Raw genomic sequence first — 21,537 nt, forward strand, 5'->3', positions numbered from 1 at the left:
CTTCTACACAAATGAAAGACTGCTACCAGCAGAGGGGGAAAAAAAATAAATAATCAGTTAAATTTCACAGAAAGCATAAGAAAGCATCAGTCAAATTTTGATGCACATAAGCCTTCAGGATTCTGGCAGACACTGAGAAATGGAAATCATTCCATATGTTAGTCTCAAAACTTTCATTTTTACATGCTCCAATGAAGATCGTACAGCAATATAAAATGACTAGTTTCATTTAGAAGTTCACTGATCTTCCAAAAAAGAAGTGACAACAGGTCCTCTGTAGAGAATTGTTTAAACATGACTACGGTTGTCTCAAGAAACAGCCCCTTGACACTTACAGAATTATACAGGAGAAGAAATGCTATCATCAGCCACTGAATTTGAACACTAAGTTTTCAACAAGAGTGGAGCTCTTGGCTTTTTTAGCAACGGCCACCATCATCAAAAAAAAAAAAAAAAGAGGTTCGGCAGAGATCCCACTGAAGTGGCAATATTATTAAGAACAGACAAGGCTTTCTTTCCACCTTAACTGAAAAGTGGCATGCACCTCCACCTGAAACATTTGGATATGGCATTCTGTTACCACGAGTGACAAATTAGAAGGGACTTAGATAATAGCTACAAGACACTTAAAAGGTACAGAGACATTAGACTCAAGTTATACTACTAAATGTACCACTGAAAGGCATTCAGCTACAAAGTCTGGGTACAGTTACTATTCTGCAAGAGAAGTAACCAGGAGCACTGAGATGAAATTCAGTTTTCTTCAATACATTATAAGAAGCCCATTCTTTTAATAAAGGTGAATGCTTTCAGAGATAGTTATTCTAGCCAAGATAAGCAAACACTTGCACACCAGTGTGGCTTACATCCATGAATTAGAGGCTTATACAAGCAGACTTTATGCAAGAACAAATGTGTCTTCACAGAATTTATTTAAATCAAAGCTACTCCATTGCATGGGTTTTGTTTTGATAAGGCCAAAGAGGGTGCTGCAAAAGAGAATATTATTCCAGCCTTTGCATAGGTCTGACAGCAAAAGGTTTCTAGCTGCAGAGATGTCTAAGGATTAATTTAAAACCAAGAACTTTTGCAGAATGGACAAGTGCCTGTCACACAAGAACTGACTCAAGTGGCACAACTGGCTAAACACTGGCCCTTACACTGTTAAAGGGTTTTTGCTTCTTAACCCCTCCAAATATTTTCCTACAATGAACATTAAAACATTATGTTTGAAATAATTTAACTAGGATACATATCTTAACTTGGGGGAGAATCACATAGCTATTGCAAACGTGTCCCTACTGTTATCAATTTAAGTTTCATCTCCCAAGCAAAAGCCTTCTACCTGAATTTCTAGATTACTTGTATAATTTTAAGACAGAAAAACATACCAATGGGAACACATCATGTCATGCTTTTAATACTAAAACCTTAAAGAGTAAGACACAGCCTGCCTGCCACGCAGCCTTCTCTTTGTTAATCACAAACACTATCATGTCCAAAAGTGTCACCCCCTTAAGACAGCCCCTTTGTCCCCCTTGTTCTCCAGGTGACAGCCTCAATAAAAAACCCCAACTTCCAGGAAGTCTTAAGCTCACATTTCTTAAAGTCAAGCAAGATTCCAAAATATCCTACATGTACCCCAATTCAGCAGCTTTGTCACTATTCTCCTATTTGTATGCCACTTTGGGCAATTACTTATGTACATTAAATATTTCAGAAGATGTGGAGATCAGTAATCAACCAGTTTGGCTCATCTTGGCTACTAGTACTTCAGGCAAGGGTACTGAATGCCAAAGTTATTACTATTAAACTGGCCTGGTGGGATGAGACATTCTCAGTAAGTCACTAACACAAAAGCTTAGCAAGATTAACTGCAATTCCTCTAACTCTTAATGCTGGATAAAACACTAAGGTTTTAAAAATGAAGCAGCACTCTGGAAATAGCAAGTTAATTTTGTGCACGTGCATATGTGTATGCACACATCTGATCATGCGCAGCCCAAATTATAAGAGGGCCTGCTATGTTATGAGTCACATAACCTCTAGTTCATCCGCACTGCAGCCCATCTGTAACTCTGCTGCATTTCCAACTTCAACACAGTTACACTTTCAACATAAGATCTCCACCATTTAGTCCATACTATTCCTCACCAAGAATACCTCATGATGGCCATAAACTACACAGCCAAACTGCATGTCAAAGATCAGAGTTAAGGTTCTGCAAGCAGTTATTTTTCTGGGATTTCTTTCCCTCTAAGATGCCAAGTGAGTATCCTGCAGTAGCCCTAAAGTGCTACTGAAGGGAAGACACACAGTGTTAATAGATTAGTATGTAAAATAGCAGGCAGTAAGTGTGACTTCATAAACAGTGAGGTAAAACATGTCTGAGCTCTTGAGAAGTTACTGATGTGGTCCCACACTCAGACACTGACATAAGATCGCTGCAATGATGGATACCAGGTGAACGAAAAATGATTCAAGTTTTTACCAGGTGAACAAAAAAATTAAAAAGAACACCCCTCTAACACTATAGAGTCAAAAACTTCCACTAATTCCTATAATATGAACTAGATCTAAAGCTATCTACATGCTTTTAGTTATTAAAAAAACCTTTGTGTTGTATTTTACCTTATTCCAGGATCATTCTGTGCGAACTCATGGAAATAGAGACAAACAATGGAAAAAATTACACAAACCAACAGTGCTCAATCTTTCCAAATGGAAAGCTTTCCATTTTTATTCTAATGGCAGAGGTGGATTGTGCTACAGCTCTCTTCTTGCCATGCAACAGGACCTAATTGCACATACTCTTCTATTTCCAGGCAGTATCAGAACTAGAAATCACTATCTTAGCATACGCAATAACCCTACCTGGATCAGAACAGCCCTAGGGAAAGGACGGGGACCTGGCTACCATCACTACCTTGCCCACTGCCTCCTGAGGACAGGCAACTGTCCAAACCAGGACAAGGCTGGGTGAGTTGTCTAGGGGGTTCTGTGGGGCTCACAGAGGTAGACATACAAAAAACTATACGCAACAGCAGAGTGAGGGTCAACAAGGTATTCCTCAGGCCCGAGCGCTAGAGATCTTAATTGTGCTTATGATCAGTGGACCAGCATCAGGAAAAGTTTCTTGCCTCCCTGCCTGCAGACAGCTTGGTGTCTCTTCTGCTTTGGAGATGGCCTGCTCTGAACAGGAGCTCCTCAGACCCAAAGCAAGCAACTCCAGGCTCTATTCACCCGCAGTTCCGTATCCTTTTGTTGCATCAAACCTGTGCTTATTAGCATCACTGATACCTAAAGGCAACAAAAATAGAGGATTAAGTACATGGAGAGAGAAACTCTGTAGCACCTTGCAAGGCAGAGGCCTGCAGAAGGCAGCTTTTGTGCTGAGAGTACCACATATTTTTCCCTTGGCACCAAGGAATATTTTTGTGGAGTTAAATGTTCTACCAGTTACATAATACTAGTGCTTAAGAAACTTCTATTTGCTGAATTTTAAGCTTTCTTGTGAGTAGCCTCTTTTACCAAACTTTTAAACATGGTGCTCATTCTTGCCATCAGTTATCCATAAGTAAGTTCCACATTGATTTCTTGGTCCGAAAAAAAAAATTATTCCCACACACTGCAAATTGCTTTGAAATCAAAACAAATCACTTGGAAGAAGATGAAATCCAACAATACAGAACTCTAAACAGCACATGGTTAATGAGTTACAAAAAGCAAGGAAAACAATGCCTTGACAAGTATTTAGCCCCCAAATTACTTGAGAAAACTAAACATAATGCTTGGGGTATTTTCTCCCCTCCAACTTATGTGCCAAGACTTGCTCCTTCAAGTAGCAAAAATACCTTGTGAAATAAATTGCCTTAAGAACTATCAAAAAGCTACTCTAACAATGCAGTTAATTTTTCTTGTTTCCTTTCATGTTAGGTGTATTCATTTTCATCTACCCAGCCTAAATCACCTCTGAAGGAGCTTTTAAGACTGACTCTTGCTCTACATTAAACATGCTTCTTGACATAGCAAACTTGGTCAAACTGTGCTTCTGGGCAATGCTATGTGTTTAATAATGAAGTTTCTATTTGTATAATTTCTCACTTGCACCTTCCCTGAAAGGCTGGCTCCCAGCACAAGAATACCATTCAACTATAAAAACAAGAATTTCCTTTTTTAAAAGCAATCAAAAGCTGTGACACTGAGGTGCAACTGCACCAACACGCAGAGCTTTGAGCAAGCCATCAAGAAGCACCTTCTAATAGTTCTGCAAGTATCCTGAAAACATCGCTTGATCTGAGCATGGGCAGAGATTTATCAGCCTCCAGTCTCTGAAGCCTGAAGCGTCACAGTAAGACACCAGATTTCAAGGCAGACAGACAGACTGATCAATGGTCAACTGAAATGGTCCAAGTTTCACCATGCACAACCCCCAGACACTGAAATCTATCCCAACTAGGACCCATCATCACCAGATTAAAGCTTAATACCCTTTGTTGTGGTGGTCCCCATTTAAGTGCCAGCTGCCAAAATTAAAGGTGAAGTTCTCCTGCCATGTAGCAAAGAACCCTCACAGCTGAATGGAAGATGCCTATGGCATAAAGGTGGCATTGATGAACTGCTCACACGTAGTTCTGCAGACTACAGCACAACCTGGTTCTCTGCTGCTCAGGCACTGCCTGCAAAACCAGAAAAAAACCCCCGACACCTTCCCATCGTTTCCAGAGCGATTCAGAACTACTACATGGCCCACTGGAGTCTGCTCTAAAGATCTGTCTCACCACCCTATGTCTTTCCCAGCTGACCTAAGAAAGAAGCAACTGGCACTATCTATGACCTGGACAGGAAGCATTTCATTCTGAGAAAAATCTTCTGACATTCAAAAAAACCACAATAACCAAATCAGCTGTGAGCAAATCAACATCTCAGGCACACAAGGTCTACCCACCTTTCACCCTTAAACAAACTCTGAATGAGCCAGGGACCAAAAATCAAGTTCACCTTTTGCAATCGAATACCTGTAGCCCAACACAACTGATTCTGCCAGAAACTTTAGTCAAACTAGCAATTTCTTGCTGACAGCAGCTGAGGGATCGGCATTTGCTCTTATCACCAGGCCTCTCTGGAGGACTTAACATCACTGACCCTGAGCTACTTTTGCCTTGCCAGCAAGGAATGAGAGGTAACCAGTGCACAGAATAGCTCAACTCCTTCCTTGAGAGTGGCAATCTGAAATTTAAGGAAAGGGTTGCCCAAAACATTATTCCCAGTCACAATGAATAGCTACATAAAGTCACCAGGTAAGACAAAGACTGACAGGGATGAGGAGAGCCATGCAGCAACACCTGGACTCGTGACAACCTCCACTGCAGAAGCACACCTTTAGGTGACTGCATAGGGCAGGCTTGTGGTCCAGGACTGCTCCTACCCCTCGCTGATACAAGCCACTCTTCACACAGCGGTTGCTTCTGAAGGCTGCCGCCTCTTCCATCTACCTGGGAGGTCCTAAACGACAAAGTACTGCAGGAGATCCAAGCACACTACATTAGTTGATAAAATACGCTGAGATGCTGCCCTTGAATTTTTTTTTATTACATTCAGCACCAAGGTATTGACAACCTACCATTTAAACAAACATTCAGGGGGACATGTTTTCTGCTCAGATTTATCAAGTGCTAGAGTTACAGGATTAGCAACTGAAACCAGAATCTGTTGAAATGTTGAACCAGCTTTTAACAGCAGTAGGTCCTGTCAAGGAGGTGCAAAGAGAGCACTTGCCTCATTTCAGTTTATTCAGCTAGTTCAACAGCCCAGAGAGAAAGGTCGTATTTCTCCAAGAATAAACAAGGTGCCAAAAGCTGATGTTACCAGCTCCAAGAGCACAAATCAGGCATTTGTATTCCCAATCAACCATCATCAACACTTTCTTTATTAAGGTCACACTAAACACAGGTTTTCCTCAAAATGTTTATACCTGAGTTTAACTAGAAGCCTTTACGCTTTCCCCTCCAGTTCCTACCCTCAAACCACACCTCAAGAGGAAGAAAATTCCCATACTCTCATCACCACAAAGTTGAAAAAAGTTACATCCTATAATAGCATATTTCTAAATCCTGCTTACCTCATCTTAGGAAACTAAAAAGGCAAAACAAGATGAAGCTAGATATTTCATCAAGCCAAGAAGTCTGAAAAATAAATCAGATTCTGATATTAACTAGTGCTCACCTGGCACATCCTATGAATATATCACAGAAGTCATCCCACCAAACAAAGTTTAGGGCATTAATCTTATCTCTAAATGATTCAGTAAGCCAAGTCTAACACATCTAAAGTTTGCCTGAAGGCCCAATACAAAGAAAGCCAAGAACATCACTCCTCAGGACAACAGAACTCCTCCCCAGGGACAGAATGAGGTTCTAAGACCGCTTCTTCCAGTGGCTGAGAATTTAGGATGCATAACCAAAAATCAAACACTACCGAAACAAAAAACCACCATGCACTGCTCCTCATGGAGGAAAGATGAGACAGAAACAACATACGATAGACTCCAGCCATGCTGCTTGAAGGGAATCCCTCTGCTGTGGGCAGGTGAAAGCATGATGAGAGCTTAGTCTCCCACTCGCAAAATAAGTACCACAGCATCAGTCAGAAGAATCTAGAAGAAAGGCATGACAGCTCAAGGACATCGAATACCAAAAAGAGATATCACACTCCTAATACTGAGGTAAGGCAACTGGCAACCTTGCCTAAATCTACCCTTGTTAACACAAATCCCCAGATTATTTCACAGGCTACCTCAGCTTCTTTCCAGGAACAAGTACAAACATACAGTCCAGGGAGTTCCCCAACCAAACAAAATTATTTTGACCCACTCTGATGTCTTTGAAAAAAATGGATGAGTAATGTAAGTGCAGGAAGAGGTTGTCAAACCATTTGGATGTAAAAATGACCCAGTTACCAACCCAAGACCAGAGTGACTTCCTGAATAAGTAATAATGGAGGTGAGTCTAAGAATATACCTATCACACCTACATGAGTAAGCCAGCCAGCTCATTACAAAAGGCAAGTCTTGTGCCAAAGCCTTCCCTTCCTTCAAAACAATGAGGCCAAACTGAACGTGACTCAAATGTATTATTCCCCAAGCTACAGGTTATTTTGGTTTTGTGGAACAAAGCTCTTAAACCTTGACCCAGAGAGGCCAAGAGGCACTGAAGATGCACGTTAGCCAAGCAAACAGACCATCCAAAAATTTTTTTCAGTTTTACAGAAGCCAAAGGGCATGAAATGGAAGACGCAGGAGCCACTACTAAACAGTTAACTCCTGGGAGAAGCGAGCTGAAGGGGACAATATTTTGCCAGAGACCAAGCGGACATCAAGTGCAAAGGGGTATGCCCAATACAACACATCTTCTGCAGGCACCAGGGGCTTCTTAATTGCTTAAGAAAAACGTGCAATTCCTCCTCCTCCAGTTGTTTTGAGAATTCAAGTCTGTTCCTTTCTGGGACGGCGGTGCCAGATTTCTCACTCACTGCATTTACAAGAAGGGAAATAACAACCACAAAAGTTTTTTGTATTAACAGGAAGGCTGAGAGAGGAATTGAAAGCATTTATCTACCTTCACCAATAAAGTGTTGCGGTAGCGCTTTGAAGGCCGCCCTCTTAAAAGTCTGGAGAAGAAGACAAGGGAAACGGGGGAAGGGGGCTGGAGGGTGGAAATCATCAAAAACAGTCCTGAAACCCATGAAGTTTTGGGGAAAACAGTGCCTTTATCCGGAATTAGTCATCCCACACAGGATGCTCCTGCGCGACGAGTGAAGCTATCGAGGGAAGGCTGGGAAGCCCCCCTTACTTCGAAATAAATACAGGCGTATGTACCGGAGCCGGGTGGGCAGTCCGGGGAGCGGCAGGTGAGAGCCCGCACCCCGCCATGGGGTTAGAAGGGGAAAATCAGGGGGCGGGCTGCGGCGCGGCCCCCGCTCCCCACACCAGAGGGAGAGGGGAGGGAAGGTCCCGCAGGCCCCGGCCCTGTCCCCGGGCCACCGGTCAGCCCGGCCTCCCCGCCCGCCCCCGCGACCCCCTCCCGCCGCCCTCCCGGGCCCCTCCGACCCCGACAAAGAGGCCCATGGCGGGCGGAGGGGAAGGGGAGGGGGGTGCAGGCCCCGCCGGCGGCGGGAGGCCCGCCGGGGCGGCGAGGCGGGCCCGTACCTTGAAGTATCCCCCTTCGTAGAGAGTGTTGGGGGGCCCGAAGATCGCCACCTCCCAGTTGTAGAGGTCGGACTCGTCGACCAGGGTGATGCGGAAGCCCTCCACCGGCTCCTCCTGCAGCGACTTCAGCTCCAGCATCAGCGCCTTCTGCGAGCTGCTCATCTGCTGCTGGGCCATGGCGCGGCCCACGCCCCCCCCCCGCGGCCGCCGCCGCCGCCCCGCTCTGCCGCTGCCGCCGCGCTGCCCCGCGGGCCCCCGCCCCTCCCCACGCTGACGGCCGCCGCCGCCGCCGCCACTTCCTTTTGTGACGGCGCCCGCTCGCCGCTGACCTCAGCGCGCCGCGCCGCGCCACGCCCCGCCGCGCGCCACGCCCCCACCGGCGCCCTTAAAGGGGCAGCAGCGGCCCGGCCACGCGCGCGCCGAGGGGGCGGTCGCTAGCGTCGCCGGGCTTGCGAGCTCCCCCGCCCCAAAACACCCCCTTCCCCGCTAACCCCGGGGCGCCGCGGGAGAAAAGCCCGGGGCACGGCCGGCCCGCGCCGCCGACAGACCCACGGTGGCAAAAGAGCTGTTTTTTTGTACAAAGGATTGGTTTTTGAGGAGCGACCTTGCGTGACCCGGCATCCCCTAAAAACCCCGCTGCGACCCCGCGCAGCAGTAGGAGAGGGACGGGCAGTTACACCACCCCCACCCCCCTCTTCCTCCCACGGGGGTTATTTTCACGTGGTTCCGCGGTATGCGAGATGCTACAGGCAGAAAAAAAAAATAAATAATGCAATTTCGAGCCTTTCTCCCATTCCCCAGTGCGGTGAAGGGGGAAAAACATTTTTACAGACGGGGCAAGGGACGTCCCACCTGTGAATGCCAGCGAGTCCTTTACAAGCAGTGTAAATATTATTCGTCATAAAAATAAATAAGGGGAAACAACGAAGCGGTTGCCTGGGAGGAGGACAGGCAGCACAGACCCAGATGGTGCAAAATCTGGGTTTCACTTCTGGAAAGGTTAAGGCACGCACCTGCCTGGTGGCACGCAGGGACACCGGGGCGCTTGAGAAATACCCGTCGGGGATGTAGGTGGGAGCTGGACACCTCATCTCAGCCCGGAGAGGAGAAATAATAAGGATGTGACAGTCCTGACAGAGAAAAGCTGATGCGTATTCCTTGAATTAAGGAATTTATGCGGTTCTAACAGGGATAACTTAAACAGCTGATAGGCTGTGATGAGTTCTAAATTATTGGTAACATCTGCCCCCAAAATGTCAGAGGTATTTGAAGGAAATCGCAGCTGTCTGTGGACTTGCGGCCAAATAAAAATTGGGGATGAATAGGAGTGAAAATCGTGTAATGCCTTAGCATAAATCCATGGTGTTTGATTACACGGAGCCCGGGGATGGTGAAAGACCCTGAGATGCTGCTGCATAGAGAGGGACTGTGGAGCGTTTACTTTAGAGAAGAATTAAATGAACCAAAGCGATCAAAGACAGCAAGAACCAGGGGAGAGTCAACAGGGGCTGTCCAGATGGTAGGGACCAATAATGGGGAATACTTATTTCATGAGGCTGTGGGACTCACTGCTGCAGGATGTTACTCCATCCAACAACTTGTTGACGTTCAGAGGGGCAGGACATTTATTTAGACAATAACAGGAGTTTCAGAGTTACCACATAGAAGGGAATGGGATTCTTTGGACACCTCATGTTTGAGGTATCTTAACCCATTTCTGCTTGGCATTTCCTTCATCCTCCTGCACATGGCAGGGCATAGTCCACCTCACACAGGCTCCTGCTCCTTGGACAAACAGGTTAGATGGGGTTCCCACCACCCCTACATCCTTATGTAGCTTTGACCCTTTCTCTTGCCTCCATCACTTCTCACTGCTTTCCCATCCCAAGGACAGCCCCGCATGGGTGACCATTAGATCAATCTCCTGCCTTTTCCAGAGCCATGGACTTTCCTGATAGCGCGGGACCAACAGCAGGGGATCCCTGCATTGGTGGGGTATCCTGCGGCTGGGGCAGCCTGTGCTACAGATGGACCTTGAAGTCCCTATCTGGCACTTGGCAGCCACTGCTCCTTCTCCAGACCCTCACCCAGGGAGGAGAGCAGGACACAGATGGTTTTCCCCATGCACCAGCTGTTACCAGGACAAATTTGCTGTCAGCCCAGCTCCTGTTTGTCCCTGCAACTGCTCCGCTTGCTCTCCTCCTGTATCTTGGGCTCTCCCCAAGGAGAACCTCATCACCTTCTCCAAAGATGCTCCAGAACCAGCACTGGCATCCGGTCCAGGGCTTGCAACTGCCTGCAGGCTGTACTTGGTTGGAGTCAAAGATCTTAAAGGTCTTTTCTGACATAACTGATTCTATGATTCTAAATACTCCAGCTTGACGTGTCAGGGGCACAGGCCCTTGCAAAATCCCACCTCACCCTAGAAACTGACCCTGCGGAGACTGGCATGGGTTTTCTCATGGGCAGGGATGAGCTGTCATTCACTGCCATGGAGGTAATCTGGAGGAACATGCTTCATCCATCCCCAGCTTGCCCGGCTACACTGCGAAAAAGCACGTGTTCCTGTATGCACAGGCACAGGTCAGCTGCCATCGCTCACTCCTTACCACTCTGGAGTGAGTCAGATTTACAGAAAGCTGCTTAATTCTGCTCTCACATCCTCAGCCTGGGGGCTGCATCACAAATGCTGTCCTGGCCAAAATGCTGTGTGTTTGAATAGCTCCATGGTGGACACACCGTACCGTGCTGGGGGTGTTTTCTGGTAGGAGCTCAGACTCTGTGTTCCTCTTATTTATGTCTTGGGTTGACGGACATAATGTTTTGTCAATACAGGATCAAGCTGACTGGCAGGAGACGAGGCAGGAGCCAAGCTCTGACTTTGGTGCCAGACTTCCTGGGTGGCAGGTGCTTCCATCACCGTCGGGTTTGGCCTCTCTTCTTTGGCCTCAACAGCTGGGCCACATCTGGGGGGGTTCCAGACGTGATGCTTTCAGCAGGACTTCTGCCAGGAGAGAGAAAGTGCTTCACGTCTGCCAGCCATGTCCCACCCGGCCCTGCGGCGGGGGTCAGTAATCACTCTTTGGCTTCATCCCAGTCCTTCGCAGTCCCAAGAGCCCAGTCCCCGCTGCTCATTACCGCTCCCTGCTCCACAAACCCTATCATCCCCATTCACACCTCCATCCCCACCTCCCAAACCCACAGTTTTAATGTGATGGCCACCATCATTCCCAAATGCCCCAACTCCAGCACCCACTTCCAGCTGCCCCTCTACGTTCCCCGTTTTCATTGCTAACGAGTCTAATGACGCATCCCACCTGGAGGGCCATGCTGTCACCTTCCTCATTGATGCCAGCCAGGAAAGACCTGCTCGCTCTGCTCCCTTAATGTGGTATCCCAGCTCGCCGGTGAAACATGGCTTTCCTCAGGCTCAGAGGAAAATGTTGGGTTGATTGAACAGGCGGGAGCTGAGCCCTTTTGGGATTGAGCTGCCCCTATTTCTATGTTAATCAAAACACCTTTCCTTGCAGCCAGCCTCCAGCACAGGCTTTGTCTGAACCAGCCTAACACTGTGAGAGATGGGAGAAGCAAAGTTTGGAGCTATTCAGGATTTATCTCCGCCTGCTGCCTGTCTCGAATGTTAACGAAAGAGGTAATCATGCAAGGCAGAAAGTAAAGAAAGCCGTGGTGTATTCAATAGGGCAGGCTGAAATGTTTCCATCAGGCCTGCTTTTAAAGAGAATATCGGTATTTTTCCTCCCAGTGTTTGTTTGGTTTTTTTTTTTTCCCTTTCTCCTACAAAAACATCCACTGCTCACAGAAAATAAAACCCATTGAAGCAACAGAGCATTTTGAAGCCTGGGCAGCCCCCTCAAAAGGCTCCTGCCTGCAGTTCTACCTGTGCTGCCAGGGAGGCTCAGCTGCTCTGTCTGGTGCCCCCTTCTCTTAGCCCAGGCTGCCCTGAGGCAGATGTAACTTTTTGATTTAATTTATGGCATTTCTCCCTCTTAATCAGCTCCAATATACCGCAGTGAAAGGCTGAAGCCTTCTCCTCCTCCTCCTCCTTTAGTTGCTCTCCCCTGGATGGTCACTGCCCACCTGCAAGCAGGGTTCCCTGCGCGGTGTGCTCTGCCACAAACCCTCTTCATCTCCATTTTTTGTTTCACCGGAAGGAATCAGTTTGTTATTTGGGCTCAGAGAACAAGAAATAGGGTCTAGCATAGGAACACGTGGCTCCAGGAAGGGGAAGTCTCACCAGCAGAGGAGGAGGCTACACATGCCATCAGTTCAGCCCCCAGCAGCAGAACTTGTTGCTGTAAACTGGACCTCAAGATGCTACTGGTGCCTTATGTAAATCAGAGATGAAAACTTCTCTTCAAGTCCTTTCTGCTTTGTTCTCATCATCTATTTTTAATATCTCTCTTCCTCTTCTCTTTCCTCCTTCCTGCAAGCTGCGTTCACGCAGGATGACAAACTGAGAGGTAACTCCTCTGCTTAGCAACAGCAGAAGCTTTGAAAATGCAAATGCCATCTTGGTGTCACATTAGAGGATTACTGCCCTGTGAGCTGGCAGAGTGAGGGGACAAGAGGTGGGAAGATGGGGCAGGTCCCACCTACGTGACTCTGTTCTTGGGGGAGGATCATCTCACAAGGTATTCTTCAGCGCTTTATCCAATTTCTTTTTTGAGTGGCTCAAAGGATCAGACATCTGCTCCTTCCCCTAGGGAACTGGACTTGCCTGGCTAAAAGACTACACCTTCTTCTCTCCTGCTGCCTTCTCCCTACTCCTCTGCTCTGGCGAGGCATAAGCAGGGATCCTAGGGACTCTGGGCTGGATTTTAACACCATCTCACCACTGGCACATCAGGTGGATGTTCCTGTGATAAAGAAGATCAGGGAGGGGGTAGGGGCTCTGCTCATCTCCCCTAAGAACCACTTAAAGCCCCCCCAGGAACCCCTTGTAACTCCAAACACCGACAGCTATTCTTTGGGCTGCACTAAAGCAGGGCAGGACACCTGGTGGTCCACCTCATCACCATCATGCTCCAAGGCAGTTTCAGCTTGTTCTAAGCAGCCCAAGACATATTTGCCCAACCAGTTCTTTAATATTTGTCCTTCAAACTGCCCAAAGTGGAGATTCACTTGCTCCTAGGTCAACGTGTCTCTGGGCTCAGTTCACCTCCCTGTTAGAGAGCTGTTAGGTGCTTCCCCCTCCTGCCCAAATCTCATCCCTTTTCTTCTTGTCCAGAACACTATGGGGATATGGAAGACAGAGAGAGGGGCCAGGATTATTTCCTCCATCTCCTTCCTGGAGTGCCTTTGGCCATGCTGGATGCAAATCTCCAGCCAAGGCCATAATGGTGTTGCCAGCCCATCATTCCCACCACAGCAGCACATGCTGCCCGTGGGCTGAGGGGAAACACCACCTGGGGCTTTGCAGGCTGGTTTCTCAGCCCCAGAGGAACCAGTGACAGAATAATCTGGGGTTACTTCTTTTATTTGCACCAGACACCTCAGTCCCAGACCGGAGGGCAGACAAGCACCACAGTGATGGATCTCAGCCCAGGCACTGATGCCCGGGACAAGGAAAGATTTCCCCCCAAAACTCCCGAGCATTTAATAAGGGAAATCAAAGTGCAACTACCTGCTGGGCTGACCAAGTGAACAACGCAGTGTTACTGCATGGGCAGATCCTCAGCTCATGAAAAAGAGAATGGGCATACAAGAGTCCTGGCCTTCACATTGGTACCTATATAGGTTCCTATATTTGGGAAGCAGAGCATCTGAGTACTCAAGGAAAGCAACTGTGAGTCTTTGAGAATAAAAGTTTGTCTGCAATTCACCTTTTGGCTCTCTTTCACCTAAAAATGGGGCAAGCCAGTCCCCAGGCAGAACTCATCACAGGGATGAAAAGACGCTTTTGAGCATCAGTCAGCAGCATCTGGGTTAATGGGAGCCTCCTGCATCAAAGTAGCCACCAGCAGAGAAATGCAAAGTTTGGAAAATTCAGAACAAAGCAGAAGGAAAATGAAGAGGAAAAAAAAATCTTCAGTGCAGGGTTTTTTTTAACCTTATTTTGATTTACCCTTTTTCCTGCTTGTTTAAATATGAATGGAATAAAGTTGTCCTTTTTTTTTTTCACTTTTTTTTTCCTTTCTACTCTAGTTTGCTCTTTTAAAATGGATGAAGTCCATCACAGGGGTTTGATAAAAGAGTGCCATCAAAATGCCTGCTGCTGCTCTCATTCAGCTGATGAATAAATTATAAGCGCATTACAATGCTATTTCAGCTGTGATTCCAGGGCCCGGGGAGGGTGACAGGCTGTGACTTTATGCCTGTCAGACAGTGGTTTGCATTTCCAAAGAGTTTGTGTAACCAACTGTTCAGGTCATCTTACGCCTCCCGTTCTGGGCTTAGTGTGCGGAAATATCTGAGCCTGTTCAACCTGCCAGCTGTGGGGACAGTCCTCCACCTGCACACAGCAGCAGTGGTACATGCTGTGGCCCTCAGAGGCTCCTGATCTGATTTGTGGTGAAGCCTGAAGTGACTGTTGTCACCTTCCAAAGCAGCAATCTGGGAGATATATTGCTTTATTGATGGGGAGGTAACTGAGAGATCTGTATCATTTGGTCCCAGTTTCTGTGTCAGGGACTGGCGTTTTAGGTTATTCTTGCTGCACGAGATGTCCCTTTCTCAAGCTTTATGGTGTGGCTGAGATGGCACGGCCAAGATCATCACAGGCACAAGCTGGCATTGGACCCTGGGTGCACTGTGGGGGAGGCACCAGCCTCAGCCAATGTCCCCGGTGCTTCACCTTCTCCTCTGCTGTAATGTCAGCTCTGCTGGACGGTCCTTCCCTTGAGAGTGGGTGACCACCAAGCCGGCACTGCTGGCTGTCCCCATTCTTGGGGATGAGCCACTGGCAGTGGGATGAAGGAGCTGGAGCCCACAGAGCAGCTGGCTGGTGGACTCATGAGTGGGTCCACCAGACCTAGCTAAACCTCGCAGGTTTTAGCTTCAGAGCAGCCAACTCCTTACATTTGGGCAGAAGCCACAGTGAGAAGGGATAGTATTTTGCAGAGGGCAAGTGAGGGGGGGGATGAAGCTTTTCTGGGTCTCCCATCACTCCTGGTTCAGGGACTGGGTGCACATCAACACCATAATCCATGCTGGGCTGAGACCTTTCACTTCCAGTGCATTATCAGCTGAGCTTACAAGCGCTCTCACTCACTGCCATACCTCTGGTGGTCTCCGTGGGCTGGTCTCCAGCAGCAATGCAGTCACCTTCTGCCAGTAGCCCCACTAAAATGCATGGCCAGCTTGGCTTAGCTGGAGATGTCCTTAGCTCATGTCCTGCCTGGGGCATTGAAAACTGATCACAGAGAAGAGTTTCCATTAGGAAACAGAGGTAGGGACAAGTGATTTGAGCTGGATCTTGTTTTTCCAAGGCTGATTTTGTACTTTTCATGACCGTTCCCGCAAGAAATATGAACAGATTCAGAGGAAGGAAACCAAACTGCAGTGAAAGCACCAAGCCCCAGCCACAACCAATGGGCTTGGCAGGCTGAATAGCAGAAAGAATCCCTTGGGCGAGAAGGTCTAGAGAGGGGATGGGGCAGGAGATGTTCCCTTAGAGCCTCAACCTCCAGGTTCCTATAAAAATCACAGAATCTTAGAAACATTTTGGTTGGAAAAGACCTTTAAGATCATTGAGTCCCACTGTTAACCTAACACTGCCAAATCCCACTAAACCATGTCCCTAAGTGCCACATCTACCCGTCTTTTAAATACCTCCAGGGATGGTGACTAAACCACTTCCCTGGGCAGCCTGTTCCAGTGCTTGACAACCCTTTCAGTGAAGAAATTTTTCCTAATATCCAATCTAAACCTCCCCTGACAATGAGATATTCTTCTGAAAAAAATGCTTGCAGGGTTCATGTGGTAGGTGCAATGTCTCACTCACCTGTATGCACAGGTAGGCTATGAGCTCTGGACACCACACTGTGGTGGGTGTGAATTCCTGCTCAGCAGCACTGGCTGGATAGAGAGGAACACCATTACACCAGCCCTGCAAACTCCTCTGTGTGCCCAAGCATGGCAAGGAGGAGGCTGAACTTTCCTGCAGGAGCCAGAATCACCAGGAGGATAATTAATGCAAGTTTCCCAGACAGGCACAGAAGTCTAGAGAAGCCTCACTGCTTGGCCTGAATGCACTGAGCAGCGCAGTCATCTCCACCCCTGGGTTTGCCATGGCATGGAAATTTTGGAAGATCTTCTAAGGCATCTGGGAAAAAACAACCAGAAAACGACTGGTCTGATCTCACAAGGCCAAAATCCTCCAGTGTTGTCTGTGTGGGAGAGCAGTGCTCATGTGTCCTCCTGGAGAAGGGAGGCCCATGGAGGGATGGGCGCCTCAATATCAGCCTGCAGGAATGAGGGCTCAGGAGGCAATAACTGGAGGTTGAAGGTCTGCCCCTCGGCCCCACCAGTTCCCCTGCACACGTCTCCTCCAGCCACCCCTCACTCGTTCCCTTTGCTGCACCAGCACCCTGTTGTAGACCTTGGGGCAGCACCAGTTATTTCCCTGACCTGTTTTTGTGACTGTGGCTGGAGGGCTCAGCCCTGCAAGAGGGTCCCCAGGGGAGCTGTGGACAAAGCAGAGCGTGGCTGTGCCCTGTAGGTGCTGTGCCTCGGTGCCTTGCTGTGCCAACATCTCAATCCCCATCTACAGCTACCCCCAGGGTCAGGTAAGTCTCCTCCAGACTTGTCTACCTGCCAAGAGATTTCCATTAATTACCCACATCCTGCTTCATCCTGCAGGAAACTCCTTGGCCGCACCAACTTGAAGTTCTCAATGCACGGTGGGTTTGGCACATCCCATGTCCTTGTGCCATCTAGCACATCTCAGCATCCTCTGCCTGTAGGATGGGTTATTCCTCTTCTCTGAACCTTGGCTATCAATTTAAGGGCTGGTAGAGTGCACACGGCACCAGCGCCAGGCTACACATCTGGGTGTACATCAGGGCCAGTACCCTCTGCAGGAGCATCCCAGTTTTCAAGGCGGAGAAGGCTCTGATGCTGCCTAAACTATTAGCTGTGGATTTTATTTCAAACGGATTTGTTTTGTCTTCACATGGATGTCCCGAGAGTCTAGAAGAGTAGGAGGGAGGGAGTTTAAGAGCCAACCCAAGCCTTTGCAGGCAGACCCTCCTTTGTACAGTGCTTTAAATTAAAATGTTCTTGTTCTTGTCTCTGGCATGGGGTGGGAGAGGGAGACACATTCACTGGGGCTGCAGGGGAGGCATTCAGCTAAGTGAGCTGGCTGCAGCCTGGTCCTGTCTGGTCTGCGCTCTCCATATCTCTGAGCTAATCAAAGCACCTTTCCTTGTTCTCGACCTGGGGAAGAAAAAAAAAAGATGAATGTACTTGCCAGCTAGTGGGAAGGACCAAAAAGGACAGGTTTTAGCTATTTCCCTCTTCCTGATGCCCCTCTGGTGTGAGAGGGGGGTGAGTGGGCCAAAGCGGGGAAGCCCCGTGGGGTGGACGCCTGAAAGCACCTCCCTCCACAGGTAAAATGTATGGAGCGGGGGCTGCAAAATGGGAACCAGAGAAAGCAGCGAGCACCTTACAGGGAGTGAATCCTTCTTTTTGCATAGAAACAGCCAAAATACCACGAATGCTGCACAACTTGGATAAAAGCTTTTGTCCATCTCAAGCGTGTTCTTCTCTCAGCATCTGTTTTTAATTTTTATTTTTTTTTAAGTGCAGCACTGGTGAGCATTGCCAGGGCACTCAGATTCTTCCCTCAGCAGCAGAGCACGTGCTTAGCTTCAGAAATGCAGAGTTTTTCCCTAGAGACATATTTTCATTTACCTGATCACTTATGAGCAAAAGTACCCTCCCTTGTAATTTCTTTTGAGTAACATCATGCTTAGCTTTTCCTCTAACAGTATAAAGCTCTTCCTTCCAAAGCCATTTTCAAGCTTGACTTAATCACAGGACATTTTTCTGTTTTGTTTTTTTTTTTCATATATGTTAAAATATTGTCCCATTCATTCTACTACTCTACCTTCCTTTTTGTTTACACTCATCAACATCATGTCTTTCACGTATATATGAAATATATATATATATATATGCTTCTTTCATGTCTAGTGGCTGTCTAAAAATTCACCAGAGCTGTTGGAGGATTTGATAAAAGAGCACAATGAAAATACCCTGCTGTTACTCTTAATATTCTGATGATAATAGTAATAAAATAGTAATAAAAAAACATTCAAATAATATTTTATCTGGGGCTCTCAGAACATAGGATATGGGAATGTATATAACCTGTGACACTCCCATCTGCTCTCATCCTTGGAGGGCTTGGCAAAGCAGGAGAAAACAAGAGGTTCCTCACTTATTGACTGTATTTCATGGGCATCTGGTTGGCAATGTGGCCGGCAACATTTTATTGACATTGGAGATGTCTGCAGAGTGAGACCCCAGACTGCAAGGCTCTCTGCTGACAGTGACGCTGGCTTCACAGGAGGCACTTTGCACACAGAGAGAGGGATGGTAACGCTTTGTAAAGCCCTTGGCTTGAAGATGGTGTTCTTTCCATTCAGTGGGTGCACAGTAATATGGGGGTAAAAGATGACTTTAAGACTTGGAGGCTGTTTTGGGGGCAATGGAATTGACTCTTTCATAGACACAGCCCAAAAGATGGAAAGGTGCTACTGTCTGTTGGGATGACTCCGAATCCTGTTCCTATTGGTGCTTTCACCATCCACCTCTCAGGACATCTTGGTCATGAAGACCATGAAGATATTGCAGATGCTCTCACCTTCAGAGCCTGACCCTGCAGCTCAGTTGGGATCTGCCTGCTCAAGGTGTGGAAAAGTAATAGAAGATCAGCAAGGAGCATTGTAAACATGGTCAAGTGACTTGCGGATGTTGGAAAGCACATGTATCAGACTGATCGTTATTTAGTTTTACGTGCCTGACAAGTAGAAAATCTGCACTTAGATAACATAGGCCTGTGATGGACTTAGAAGCACCTCACGCCTGAGATTCCTGCCTTGCTGTTGGAGAAGATCAAAGCACAGTGGAAAAATGCACCTGCTTGAATCCCTGAAATATTGATAAGAACACCAGGTTCAGACACTCTCACACTTTTTCTCTCTCTGTTGAGGACTCTCTTGCTCTGTGGTGCCTGCGTCCCCCATTTGTGTACCTGTGCCTGGGTGCCTCCTCCAAGATTCTCCGGTCTACGAGGCATTGAGATTAAATTTGTTCTTTGCCTTTCAACCATGGTTTTGTGGTTGTTCCTGTGTCCTGCCTGTGTCAGCTCACACACAGTGTATGTATTAATTGTTTTGAACATTTTCCTTTTTGATCTTGTTTTCCTGCATCGCAGGAATGAAAAAGGAGATTTGGAAATTCTCACTGCCAGGTCATGGGCTGTTTTCCCTCTGCACTTGACTTATCTCGCGGCCTTCAGGCTCGGTTTCTTGGCTCGAGAGCCGGCAGCTGGTGCTCTATCAAGGTGCTGCACCGAGTGATTCCCCTGCTGTCACCCTATCTCCAGGAACCTGCCTGCACGGGTCCTGCTGGGTGCTATCTCCTTTCCCCAGCTGCCAGGTGCCACGTGTCCCCCCCGGACCCCATGCCTCCAGGAGATGCTTTGCACAGCACAGCAGCGAGATCTTGGGGCAGATTCATGTAAGTAGGTAATAAACTTATCATGACTGACGTTGTGTTTCAGTTCTGGGTGCTTCCGTATCCTTAAATATAGAAATGGACCCCAATGGCCCACCTAGCTGTGCACCTCTCTTCAAGGAGAGGTGTAAGGACACTCTTGGAAGGGCACAAGGACAAGTGATACCTCCCCAGAACATTTCCTCTACCTCCAGCATTTTTTTGTGACTCAGACTACCTGAGTCAGAGGTGTCCTTGTATTTAATAGTCCTTCAGTGGATTTTTCTCCCATGAATTTGTTTCGTTATTTTTGAAGCCGAGTAAATTTTAAGTACTTGCAACATCCTGTGGCAAACAGCTGCCAAATCTAATGGCCTGTTTGGGTGCAGAATCATTTCCTTTGGTTTGTTTTGATTCTGCCACCTGCCAGTTTTTTCATGCCCTCATCCTCACAGTGGAGAAGACGATGAGTGGTCCTTTTCCATCCAACCACACTCTGGCCCTTGTAGTTTTGCAGGCTCTACCATAACCTTTCCCATGGATGTCTTCTGGGGACAGAAGAGTCCCAGCCTGAACATGTGTTCCTCCTATGGACACAAAGACCTTATGGTCTTATGACCATCTGAAAATTATTTCCCTTTTTTCTCCTTTCCTTTCATAATAAGTCTTGGGTACACACACACCCCCTGATTGTTTCAAAGACAAATCAAAGGAAAATGCCCCAAAGCAAGATGTCCACCCTCTCCCAGGTGACTTCAAATTGTCCTGTGCCTGTATTTTCTCTCCCCTGGGTGCTGCTGCCGTCCTCACCCAGACTGCAAGACCTGCTGCCTGGAGGATCTGTCTCTTTGTGTTTCCTCCTACACCAGGCACAGGGGAGGCAAAGGAAACCCCAAATGACAGCAAAGTCATTCCTCTCCAGCATAAAAATTTGGTGCAGTAACCAACCTGTTTCAGGACAGAGGCTCATCACCTGGGGGCAAGGAAACTTTCTGCTCATGACTTGGTAACCCACAGCAGGGCAGGATGGGGTATCCAAGCGAAAGCATCCAGCTGGGAATTTCAAGTGTGCCTGTCACCCCTGGGTCTGGGCATTTGGGTTTTTTGGAACCACGTGGACATTAGGCAGGACAAAGCCCTCAGCTCCCTCTGCTGCCTTCAGCACTTCCGGAGCCAGCTGGCCTCACCTCGTGTTCCCCTGACTCACCTCAAGGCACGTCCCTCCCGGATGTCTAAGCAAGGGCAGGTAACTCTGACCCTTTGAGCTCAAACCAGGCTAAAGGGCAGCAAAGCATATTTGCCCAGTTTTTGTTTTGGTGGAAGGACCCTCATGTAGATCTCAAAGAGGTCTTCCCTGATGGGGAAGCCATCTCAGAGATGGCTTCTCACAGAGCAGCCTTGGAGGGGCTGTAGAGGCTGGGGAAAAGGGGTTCACCCAGCCCAAAGCCAGGGTGCTCCTCTCTGTCCTCCCAGCCCCAAAGCACGCCGTAGGGTGAAGCCACATGCTTAGGACTCATCCCTGCAGATAAGGAGACCCAGGAGAGCAGCCTGAACACCCACAGGGTAAAGCTTTTGCAAGATGTTCTTGGAGTGGCAGAGCTTTGAAGCTGGTTTCTGGTAGCACCCCCTTGTGTGCAGTCTCGGGTGGG

The 21,537-nt window shown here is 47.7% G+C and overlaps 1 protein-coding gene across 1 annotated transcript in view; it reads right to left on the minus strand.

Annotated features, from left to right (window-relative positions):
* LOC128902326 (ubiquitin-conjugating enzyme E2 R2) overlaps positions 1–8,422 on the minus strand; it is a 69,279-nt gene extending 60,857 nt beyond the window's left edge. Inside the window, exon 1 of the mRNA XM_054185115.1 lies at positions 8,207–8,422. Coding sequence (XP_054041090.1) covers positions 8,207–8,383 — 177 coding nt within the window. The 5' untranslated portion in view covers positions 8,384–8,422. The remainder of the gene's footprint in view (positions 1–8,206) is intronic.
* Positions 8,423–21,537: the final 13,115 nt, after the last annotated feature.

This window comes from Rissa tridactyla, chromosome Z (genome assembly GCF_028500815.1).
Source record: "Rissa tridactyla isolate bRisTri1 chromosome Z, bRisTri1.patW.cur.20221130, whole genome shotgun sequence".
NCBI lineage: Eukaryota > Metazoa > Chordata > Aves > Charadriiformes > Laridae > Rissa > Rissa tridactyla.